The sequence below is a fragment of the Phasianus colchicus genome, chromosome 6 (assembly GCF_987193195.1).
Source record: "Phasianus colchicus chromosome 6, bPhaCol1.hap1.1, whole genome shotgun sequence".
Taxonomy (NCBI): domain Eukaryota; kingdom Metazoa; phylum Chordata; class Aves; order Galliformes; family Phasianidae; genus Phasianus; species Phasianus colchicus.
Window position 1 is genome coordinate 51751935 of NC_143441.1, and position 12577 is coordinate 51764511.

General features: G+C 42.3%; 1 protein-coding gene across 1 annotated transcript in view; it reads right to left on the bottom strand.

Annotated features, from left to right (window-relative positions):
- Nucleotides 1-12577, bottom strand: part of VIPR1 (vasoactive intestinal peptide receptor 1) — a 106828-nt gene that overhangs the window by 66796 nt on the left and 27455 nt on the right. The window contains exon 2 of the mRNA XM_090143274.1: nt 1273-1372. Coding sequence (XP_089999400.1) covers nt 1273-1372 — 100 coding nt within the window. The remainder of the gene's footprint in view (nt 1-1272; nt 1373-12577) is intronic.

The window sequence follows — 12577 nt, forward strand, 5'->3', positions numbered from 1 at the left end:
TTCATTTTGAATGTGTTGCATTTAATTGAATTTCTCCAAGTGTGCATGAAAATAAAATGAAGCATTTAGTTGCCTTTCAGAGGATGTATTTAAGTAACCTGACTTCTCCATTCTTTACTGTATTCCAGGAGAACATTTCTTCAAACAGCTCTATTTAACTGCACAGGGATGCTTGAAATCAAAGGAAAACATATCTTAATAGATAAAAGCAGGGGCCAAAAGCCTTCCTTGCATTCAGTAAAGCTCCCTGAGGGACCAGCTTGGCCCAAGGATGCTGTTCTATCATTAATAAGCATCATGCAGAACAGCCCTTTGGTCTGTAGCCTATTTTGAGCAGTGCCAAGTTAAAGAGGATGAGAAGACATCTTTCATTTTTTCCTCTTTCAGGAGGTGGGATGCAAATGTAAAGCAGGATATGCATCCTCCTACCTTTACCCCAACCGATGTGATCTCTTCTTTTTGGAAACCACCAGTCTCTCCTTGTCCCTACACCTCCTTTACACACAAATTCTGACCCTGCCTTCAGAGCGGCACTTGGAGGGGACAAGTCCACCCCAACATCTCATTCCTGGAGCTTTGACTTCACTGCTGTGAGATACGACAGGACAAGACCAGAATAAAGCCTTTATTTCTCTGCCACGCAGATCTCTCCAATTAAGGGTTGAGCACAAGTGGCTGTGCCAAAATACCCCAAGCTCCCCACAGGCTTTCTACCAAGGAAATTCAACAGCACAGACATATGCAATATCCCCCATCTTCACAATCATGTCCTGCAGCATCTCTCCTGTTCTGAGACACCACCTGCCCAACGCTTGCTGTGTCATGCCTTCCCCACAAAGGAGGCACAGCTCCACGGCTGCTGGGATGGGGAAGCCTTGGGAGGATGGAGAGCAAAGCTGGCACTGTCGACTTGACCCTCTTCTCCTGATCATTGAAGGAGGGAGTTGAGTAAAGGTATCAGAGTTGGTTAAGACACTTCCAGTTCAGAAAGAAGCGTGACTGACTCTGATTAAACAGCCTGAGGTGGCTGAGGTTCACCCCCCTGTGGGTGATCATCATCAAGCTATTCAATATATACCACTTGGCTGGTGGAACTGTGCTTCAGAAGGATCAGTATCTCTCCTTCCTAACATAAGAGCTCAACATCAGCCAAAGCAAACCTAGCCAGCACCCTGCTGCTGCAAGAGGGACAAGAAATGGCACAGACAAGGCAGATGTGAATCCAGGGATGTGAGCCTGAGGGGTCAGAGATGGAAGAAGTTGCTCCCATACCTGAGGTCTGATTATCCTCAGTGATGATCTCTGCCAGGCACTGGCTGCGTTCCTCTTCAATCTCCAGCATGATGCTGCACTCTGGGCGCGTGCTGGATGCCTGCAAGAAGGGCAAGAGCAAAGGAGAGAGTGAGCAAAACACCCATCTGTACTCAGGGATGCATTCCTGGGGATGCACAGCTAGCCAAGCTCTGCTGGGTCACTGCACCATGGGGATATGCATCCAGCCTCATTTTACATTTGATTGAGAGAGGGGAGAATAATCCAGTACCTACTGAAAAAAAAAACAACAAAAAACACCATTGTTCTCCGTGCCTATCATAAAAAAATAAAAACAAACAAAAAAAAACTTTTTTTTGCTGATGATCAAGAGCAATTCTGCTTCTTTATCCTCTGGGAACCCTGCCTGACTAGCCTAACACTGACAGCTATCTAGGGCAGGAAGATGGCAGCTTTAAAATTCATGCCAGGAGCAGTGGGATCTGTGCTTACATCGTTTATTCCCTCCCTTCTCACATGGACTGCCTCCTGGCTCATGCCAATTCAGAGCAAAACAAAACCCATACCAAATAAGAACAAAATCTCAGATGCAGATTAGGAGATCAAGGAGCTAAAAAGCAGGAAATTCCCAATAAGAAGGCTTTTTCTCTCCCCTAAGTGTTTTCTCCCCACTTAGATCTAATTATATTTGTTTTTTTTTTAATACATCAGTGTCTACAACGTGCAGGTGAACTCTCACATCATGCATTCTCAGTCACAAAGTATAGACCATAACACTTGGCATCCAAAAAAGGAATGACGAGCTGGATGGGGTCATGTTAATGTCACCCAGCACAGTCATGTTACTGTCACCAACCTGCTCCCACATGGAGGGAACGTCCCATCTGACACAGGCTGTCCAGGGGGGTGATGGAGTCACAGCCCCTGGAGGTTTTCATGAAGAGGGTAGATGTGGCACTGAGGGACATGGTCAGTGGGCATGGTAGGGATGGGCTGGGGTTGGACTTGGGGATCTCAGAGGGCTTTTCCAACCTTAATGACTGTATGACTTTGTTGCTCTTATCTTTATAAGCTTCCCATTATGGCAGGCGCTGCACAAAATCAAATACAGAACCCAACCTCTTTCAAAGAGATGGTAAGAAGGGAACGGAGTGGAGAGAGCAGCAGTCTTGGCTTGAGTCTGCTCAGTCAATGTGAAATGCAATGCAGGAGTAACCGTGAGTGAGGTGAGCTTCAGGGACAGATGTGAGGCAGAGTTACAGCTTTTCTCCATTAAAATTCATTGATTCTGCGTTCACAGTTGGTGAATTTTGGGGGGAGAGAAGGGGGAAAAAGTATTTTGGTCTGAAATAAGCAGAAAAGGGAAAAAAAAAAAAAAAGAACTCTTCATGTCTCTTGTCAAAACAAGAGCTACTTTTTTACTCATTCGACAGCCAATGCAGTAAAACAGAAGACCCAGAAACCCTCTGAAGTAACAAAGCTCTGATGCAATTTACACTTTGGATTAAAATTATAACATAATTTAGTATATTAATTTTTATTCTTACTAATCCAACCTACTCTCTTCCTTCTTCTAGTACATGCCTTGCTCAGACTATTAGGCTGAGAATGGGCTTCGATTAGCAGTATACAGACAATTATTATTGCAATGTGACTTTCCAGTCAAATTAAAAGAAAAAAAAACCAACAGCATGTTGAAGGAGACTGAGTTGCTGCTGTCCTCATACTCAAATGTTTCCTTTTTTTTTATTTTCCCAAAAGGAAATTTATTTTAACTGCATATATATATGTGTGTGTGCATGTAAAAGAACGTGGAGCTTGCTTTAAAAATAAAGATTGAAATGTTCTGCTTTCAAAACATTCCTTTTTTCAAAGGAAAGTCAAAACTCTCTGGACTGAGCCTATTACCTGATACCTCTCACACTGATAAACAATTTGAGTGTTCACTTTATAAATCAATTCATACAACTCTAACTTTGATCAGGGTTGGCAAAGCGCTACAACGCATCCTTAAGATTCTTTTAGGCTGCAAATGTTTTGCTAAGCCTATTAGCAAGTACTTCACCACATCTCCTAGTCACAAAAAAAATGCAAGCTTAAATTGGTTGATTGCATATATTGCTTAGGTCGCTCCAAAAGTAATGCCTCCTATTTATTTTCATAGAAATGATAACCAATGCAAAGAGCGCAATAGCACTGTGTGCTAGAGCGAATTCTCAGCTGCAAAACGCTCTTTTACAACCCAGTCACACCATTTGCTGTGTCTTTTTGCCAGCAATGATCAAAAGCCTTCATGCTGCGCTTGCACAGATCTGCATCAGCAGAGGTGACCCACTGATGCTGCTGCTGAAACACACCGCCCACCCCTCACTGTGCTCACATCCAGTGTGGTCTCCTATAAAACGTTCAGCAGGCATCAGTGGACGTCAGAGGGTGCTTTGAACTTTTAGTTCATGGAGGAATTCAGTGACACCCCTTTGCTCTATACACACTTCCTTGTCAGACGCCATTCTGTCAGATTTCTCCTCTGCTGTCATCACTCACACAGAAAGAAAATGTAATGGAATATTGGTGGGAAGGTTCGACCCTCACTGCCATCCCACCAGCATTCGCCTCTGACGTCATGGGCCAACATCATAAGACAGGAGGCTACATAAATACACTAAGTTCTCTAAGACTGCATGAGATGACTCTTTTTTTAAAGACTATTTTACCATTACTCTCAGTGGGACTTATCTTCCCTCATTTTAGTTGGGTAAACGCTGTGCATTCAGTATCAATTGATTTTTGCCATTCCTTCTAGTCCACAGAGAGCTTGTGAGCATCAGTCTTGAAAGTTTTTTCATGCCCCTTGGCTGACTGAAGTTCAGACTAAAACATCCAATATTTAGGTGGGGAAGGTCACTGATGTGTGAATTTAGAGTCTAAAAGATCTTAAACTGAATCATCAAAGTCAAACAGACTCACATTTGAAGCTTTCTGGTTTATGGCTTATTTCCCACACTCACTAAATAAGGAAATAAACAATCCAAACAAATAGAATCATAACAGTTGGAAAAGACCTCTAAGATCCTAGAGTCCAACCCACTCCACCATGTCCTCTAAGCATGTACCTCATGCCACATCTCCATGCTTCTTGAACACATCCAGGGATGGTGAGCCCCTCACTCCCAGGGCAGCCTATGCCAGTGACTGACTTCTCTTTCTGAGAATAAATTGTTCCTAATATCCAATCTGAGCCTCCCCAGCACAACTTAAGGAATCTCATCCTAAAATGCAGCCATCCCTCTTCTATCTCCCCAGTGATAACACTTATAATCTTTCCATATCACTGCTGACGTTGCCACAGGCTAAGAAAGTTTTCCATTAGGAAAATGAAAAACACAAATGTTTTGTTAGTAGGTCATCAGTTCTGTTGGCATGCTGGTGAACATAACTCCTAGTTTGGTCACCTCAACATGTTTCCCAATAGTAAAAAAGCTCATGACCCAAGAGATCTCCCAAGAGCTGTGAGTCTTGTCTGCCAAAACAAGACTCCTCTGATCCCTTCCCTGGGATCAGATGCTGAATAACAGTCCTTCCTTGGTGGGTTCCTCTCAGAAGAGAATGAAAGAGACTTTACGTATAGCTTGGTATGAACTCACTTTACTGCTTCTCCACTTTGGCTTTTTTATCTTCCCTATGGAAAAGGCAAGGATCATAAAATCACAGAATAGCCTGGGTTGAAAAGGAGCACAATGCTCATCCAGTTCCAACCCCCTGCTATGTGCAGGGTCACTGACCAGCAGACCAGGCTGCCCAGAGCCACATCCAGCCTGGCCTTGAATGCCTCCAGGGATGGGGCATCCACAAAGACTGTGGAGTTTGACATCTTTCACATCAGTGGCAACTGGCCACACAGACATGGGGCTAAGGACCACAGTGATCCACATTTCCCACCCAAAAAGTGCAGATAAAAGGAAAGCATGACCACAACACTTGGTAGGTCACACAAACGCCAGCTAGCAAACAATAATCCTTTTTTCCTGGGCATATCCATCATGGATGTGCAGTTAGCTCAAACTCACTAAACCCCCATTCACTAAAAGCCCTTCTGGAATGCATGGGTTACCACGTAAAAGTTGTGGTGGATTTGTCAGGGGCCATTTTTTCAGCACAAACTCTGAGCAGAATGACGAAGAAGTTTTTTACTGGGCATGATTTCCCGCAGCTCTGAATTCTGCAGCAACTCTCCTGTGGAGTTATCCCCCAAAGTCTTTATTAATGAGAGTTTTCCTTCCCTCAGGATCCCAGCAATTGTTAGAGGATTACTGAACAGTTTGCTAATGCTAAGAAAGCCATTGTGCACACTCTTTAATTAAATTCAAGTTGAAGGTTTGTCATAGACTGAAGGAGATACAGAAATGTTTGGTTTACATCTATGCTGTCATTGGCAGAAACAGATTAACCAGGGGGAAATTCCTCAAAGGCAGATAGGATTCACAGCAAACAAAACCCCACGACAGGAAGAGGGGCTCACAAGAAGTGAAAAAAGAAGTGAAAAAGAACATCAGTGAATATTTGAAAAGTGAAAAAAGTGAAAAAAGACATCAGCACCTCCCTTTCTACTGATCCCAGGGTGCTCCTGAGCCCACCTGGAGGACCCAGCAGAGATGGAGAATAGAACGACCACAGTGACAACACCATTTCAAGTCCAACAAGGGAGGAGTGGAACAGAGAAACCTACAGAAAATGAAACTATGTCCCTTGTCCATTTCTGCACAGCTCCCAGAGGCTATAAAACAGTGACAGACGGGCGCATTTCTCTTTGTTGTCCAAACAAAGCCATGGGGAGGCAGTAACTCTATTAGACAAGAGCATCAGCTGCTGTGGTTTCTATAACACAAAATCACTGCTGTAGGCAGTGCTGGGGATTCTCAACCTTTTTTTCTTTTTCTTTTCTTTTCTTTTTTTCTTTTTTTCAGGTAGGCAGCAAAGGAAACAAAAGATTTTGGCAGGTTGGTCTTATTCCAAGCCTTAGTAGCATAGCCTTGGAGGGGCTGCTCTAGCTATGCCCGAAGAAGAGCTCACCATTAGCATCATCAGATGCTTTCATTTATTCTTATTATTTATGGGAACATAGGACTGAAGAATTTTATTATGCAATAGTCTCTGCTTTGGTTTCTTCCTTAACTTCATTCAGCTCTGCTTTAAAACTAGGTTCTCAGCTTCTTCCTTTTGAATGTCTTCCTGAAATTAGAGCATTGTTATTCATAACAAGTCTTTGAGTGAGTCAAAAATACACTGTGGTTCAAGTGCAAGAATGGGTAAAGAGAGTGGAACCATAGAAATACCAACAGAGGATTTCTAACTGTGGAGATGGATAACACAGTTATGAACACTATCAAACCTAAGAGCTTCATAAGATCTGCTTATCTGTAGAGAGAGAAAAAAAAAAGGTTGTAAATTATTTACTGAGTACTGTAATTATTTGCTCTTTCAAATGATCTTTGTCTACGAACTGGAAAGCACATTATAAACGTCATGACAACATGGGGAAATAAGTGGTAGATCCCAGTAATATTGACCAACTGGGAGATAAGAACAAGATCAAAACACACAAAACGGCCTTTGTGACCTTCATCAGGTCAATAAGGAAAGTGTAGTTTCAGAGCAACTTGCAAGAACAATTCAGTGTTTGCAAGCAGAGCCAAGCTATACTTTGCCATATCCTCAGCTCTTGCAATGCTCTGCAATCAGCCGAGGGACTCTCAGAGCAAAGGTGGTGGCACAGGTCCCTAGGGGGCTTTCCCAGACAAAAGAAGTCCAGGCAAATACCCAAGAGTCCTCACTCTCAGTTTGCTGTTCAAACCACTTCATTTCATGCTCCTGCCAGACACAATAATGCCAATAACAGAACTATCATTTGACAAGGAAAGCAGATGGGTTTTTCTTCCTGCTAAACTAAGCAGGCCCCATAGAACAAAGGCAACTTGGCCAAACCAATCCAGCAGCTTGGAGACACAGAGACTTCATTTAGTCTTATTGTCTCTTCTCTGTGTGAGGGGTTGGAAGATCAAAGGAATATATGCTTTGTTATGCAAAGAGCTGGAGAACCAGAAGGGAAGAAGCTGAGCAGCTCTTTTAACTCTTTAGTGTTCAGCTTGTATGTTCCTCTCTTGGAGAGCAGAGCTGAGTTGGAAAAAGTGATCATTATGGCACAGCAATTAAATGAGAGGCAGCACTTGAGTAAGTTTCCACTTACTCAAGGAGACAGCTTTGGTGACTGGGTAAAAAATATTTTGCTCCTTACTTAAAATTATCATCTGGAGTACCTAAGTATGCATTTCCATTCCAGCAAGCTCAAATGAAGGATTTCAATTCAGGTCGCTGCAGAACTAGAAGCTGCATTACTGAGATCAGTGGTGTTTGGATCTACCATCTGGGTACAACATAGAACAGAGTTGTAACATCTCTGCCATGGTTGTGAAAAGAAAAAAAAAAAAAAAAGCACAAGGGATGATTGATTATACTTCCCTGCCTGCAGAGAGAAGGTAGTTTTAGAGCATGAGTCACTTCAAAATAAAGGAACTGTCTAAAATACTTTAGAGAAAACTTAACCTACACTGCTTTGTTCAGGGAGCTGGAGGCAACTGTGGATGTCTATACCCCAAATACCTAAAGATAAATGAGAAAACCCACAGACTCACCCCTAAACTGAATAATTACCTTCCAGACAGCCCCATCCTTTCCCACTGCAGTCTAAGAGTAGAAGAGAGATGATACCCATCAGGACAATTTGTGTGAAAGATTAGTTACGTGTTCTAATAAGTTTGTGGCTTGTGTTATTTTCAAGATATATTGAATTTGAAATGCTGTTGTTCAGAACTAGGTACTTGCCTTCATAAGAATGTGCAGGTACCTATTAATCCTCTCCCAAATTGCCACCCACCCAGCACTGAGTCATCTCCCCAGTAGCCACCTCTTGGCTGCTGTGCACAGTAGAAATGGTCCTCAACTCAACTGCAAGTTCAGAAGAGATTGGAAAACCCTGAGGGTGTGCTTCACCAAAACTGTCAAATTGCTTGTGCACGGTCCTGTGTTCTCCAACCTGTGCCAGCTCCTCACTCCTGACAAAGCCTCCATCTATCCAGGCCCAATTATTGCCCTGGCCAACTACAGAGACCCCCTCACCCTGTCCTGCCTGTTCCTCACCACTTCTTTTGCTGCTTCATTTCACTCCAGCTGTGGCATCAGAATCTTGTTTCCTTCCCAGCTCTGACCCAGATGTTACCTCCCACCAAGTGCACCTGCCACAATATCAAAGAATAGTTGGATTGAACTCACATCTGCTTAGATGGCTCCAGAGCATCTTAAGAATTTGGGTGGGAGTGGAGAGCAGTAGGGATTTCCAAATTCAGAGCAATGAAGACTGGTAGTTTGAGCAACACTTTGGGGAGTTCATGAGCAGGTAAGTGGGCAGTTCACTATGAAGTCTGTGACAAAAGAGCTTGATCAAAAGCACAGTAAAGCTGTGATTTCTTCCCTGCATTTCAAGCTCTCTATCAGGCTCTGAACTGCTCACACTGCCCAGGACTTGTGTACAACTGTTGGGAAACAGGACCTTTGCAAGGTCGGCTATGGGATGTTATTTATAACCAAGGAACTGGATGAAGAAATCTGGATGTTCTCTAGTCCTCTGGAATACTGTGATGTTCTGGTTTGAGGAACGACAGTTCAGTTAGAAATGGTGCAATGCCCTTTAACTTTTAGGGAAAGTGAAAGATTTAAGAATGTCTAGAAATATGGCATTAATACAGGGCTATGGCACCACCAGTAAAGCATAGGATGGTGTGATTAACAATATGCATGCCCATAGTTCATGCTGGAAACCCTCATCACTGCAATAAGCAGCTGCTTCACCTGGAAATCTAGGACTGTCTGGGGAGGGCGTAATTCCCATGTACAGCTTCCCCATGCAAGTTTGTTTGTGGAAGGACTGTTAACACCCCAAGCATGGTCTTTGCTAAGCAGAGTAGGCACTTCTGAAGCTCAGTGGCATCCAGCAGGGTGGAAGAAAGAGGCTTTTTGACATTCATTAGGGTGTAGGTAGCCTCAGCATCTCCAGCTGAACAGTTGAAACAGGACACGTACAGCATTTGGGGCACTCTGTTACAATTTTCCCAAGCTCACTTGACAGTCAGGACATGGATCTTCCAAACACATGATCCAGCAACCATAAGAAACAGTCTGTTTTTTTCTTACTGAGCACAGGTTTGTCAAGGTCAGTATCACTTTCCAAAGAGCAGTCAGGTGGAAATGATGAAACAAGAAGCACAGAATGCATAAGAAATGAGACATGAGTATAATAATCCGTCTTACAGTATATGTCATCCTTGTAGAAGCCATCAGTGTCTTTCTACAATATGGTTGGTAATAGGGTTTTACCCTTCTTGTTTGTCAATATCTTCAACATCTTTTGGGATCAAAGCCAATGGAGTTGACTATTCATATACCACTTCCCATCCTGAAAAAGCACCTCTAAGAGAGATTGTTTGAGCTCTCGCTCAAAACTTTGTACTGAACTCCAGGTACCTATGGAACAATATATATATATATATGAGAGTATATATAAGAGTTCATTTCAAAAGACTGGTTACCTCCAAGAGTCAAAAAGAAACAAGAAAAATCATGAAATGTTGGCAAAAAATGTACTTGGCTCATTCAGAGATGAGGATAGAAGGAATTTTCCTCCTTTCAAATCAAGCAAAAAGGATTTAATTAGCAAGACTGTGGGTGAAGAAGTTACTTCTAGATGCAAAAGATGTTCTTTATAAAGCATCAGAACTCTCTATAAAAACATTCTTAACAGACAGCCCAAAGCATCCCAGAACTTCTCCCAAGAAGATGAGCCTACCAGGACAAGTCCCCAGTTGAGGATGAACAAAGCATTGAGTCACTGCTCCTAATAATGGAGAACTGAAGAGCACCCCAGTGATTTGGATCCACTTCTGGAGCAAGAGGCACTCCTCTATTCTTTAGCTGAAGATAGAATAACACAAATCATCTTGATGGAGTGCAAGGGTAGGATGAAGAACAGAACGGAGAAAAACTCAGAGAGTAACTGAAAAGATCCTTACCTAAGAGAGTACATGGCAGACACTCTGAGATGAACTTAACTTAATTGCTGCCTGTTTCCCAGAGCTGTCCTAAAGAAAAGCTGCTATGATTATGTTCACATTCAGGAGTTTTGGATTCAGATATTTTTGATACTCTTTATTCAAAAAAAAAAAAACAACAGTTTTGCTCTTCTAAAAAAACTTGAATTTAAAACTATAGGTTAAGCAGGTTGTAACATGAGTCTAAGAGCTTTAGACACACAAGAAAACTTAACAAATATAAGATGACATACACTCACACATGCTGTCTAAGTGAGAAATACACTCAACATTTCCACTTGAAGAGAGCACAGATATCTTCCCATGTGCCTGAGGGCCACACCTAATATCTCTGCCAGGCCCAACCACCTTCCAGTTAATCACTCTCAGAAAAGACTCGAGATCCTAAGATGAAAGGCTGCTATGACAAGTCTGCATCTCAATTATTTCACGTCTGCTAAGGATGCAGCAGAGTGTCAAGTGAAACAGATGAGCAAAGCAAAGTGCCAGGTGCTAGAAATATCTGCATCACAAATTAAAGCAAACCACACTGTCATCTTTCACAGTTTAGAATCATAGAATCAACAAGGTTGGAGAAGACCTCCAAGATCATCCAGTCCAACTGTCCACCTACCACCAATATTTGCGAATAGCTAGGCTTGATCATAAGTAGGTTTATCAAAGGAAATGAGGATCTCAGCCTCCTTCTTCCATGACTCACTCTACCAGCATGGTCATTAGCTATAGATTCTCATTGGTCCCTGATGCAAAATCAATGTGAAGTTGTTTTCCACCATGCAACCATATCATTATCAGCTGGCTATTCAGGTAGATAACGAACTCTACTTTGCTGCATGGGACATTTCCTTTTGTCACTCCACTCCACAGCTGGGGAAAATGCACAAAAGGAAGATCCTTCTCCTTTGTTTATGTAAAAGGGAAAGCATACGAGGGCACAGAAAGAGATGTAAGTGCTCAGATAACAAAGCTGAACCTAGACCAGGTTTGTCATACACCAATATATGCTATATCTACCTCGGTCTGAGGAGAAGTCCCACTTTGTGTGAAATACTTGAATATTCTCCTCACTGGCCTGGTCGGCCAGCAAAGAAAGAGCTAACAAAGAAAAAGAGAACTTGGGCAGAAATATAAAAGATTGGGAAAGGGGTCAGCCCATGTTCCATGACCAAGAGAAAGACTTCAGATATCATGTATTTTAGGAATGTTGGGTTTGTGGAAAATAACAGATGAGATAATTAGGAAGATAAAAGATGAGACAGATATGAGGTGTGGTCAGGATACCTGGGGAGAGGGGCTGATGGCTCTGGAAAGAAAACTCTGCTTAGAGAAATACAGAAAGAAGGAAAGAAGACATCTGAACACTTTCAGTTGCTGTTGTCAGGACCGACTCAGTTAAGCAGAAAATGTATTTCAGTGGTATGAAAACAACAATAGGGGGGGAGGGGGAAGGAGATTACTATGGAAAGAGTCGAAATTAAAGACAAAACTAAATATAGAGCTCAAAAAAGAAGTCACATGCAGTTCATCCTCTTCCCCCTGGGCCTTCTGTTCACTGGCTTTCTCCAACGATTCTGGAATAAAAAATATCTTTTTGCTAATAGAAGGCAGAATGGTTGCATTTGGGGAAAATAACGTGAATAACTGAAGAACAGGGCTGACTGTGAAGGCAAATAAGGGTACAAAAGCATTATACATGAGGTGAAAGCCCTCAGAACAACAACATGCTCAGATTGGGTTGTGAGTGTGGTACCATCTGGATGAATGTCAGCAAAGGTAATGCTCTTTCATATGTAAGAAGGATATGAAAAAAAGGTCCAGATGCCTATCAGCAAGTCAGTCTGAGCACAAAAGTGCACAAGATGTTTAAGCACTTCTTGAAGGAAATAGCAACTGAAAGTGTGGTAGCGAACAGGGATTTGGATAAAATACAACGTGGTTTATCAAAAGTAAATCAAGGCAATGTAACTGATAGCTTTTTTTGATAAGGGATTTTTAGCATCCCTGGATGTTTTCAGAAGAAGGAAAATTGGGGGGCCTAATCTTTCCTAACTTCAGTAGATAGTCTAATGGCATGCCAAAGGGAAATGACTGCCTTAACTATAGATACAGGGATTAATACAACAACTGTAAGGCATTTTCTGAGCATC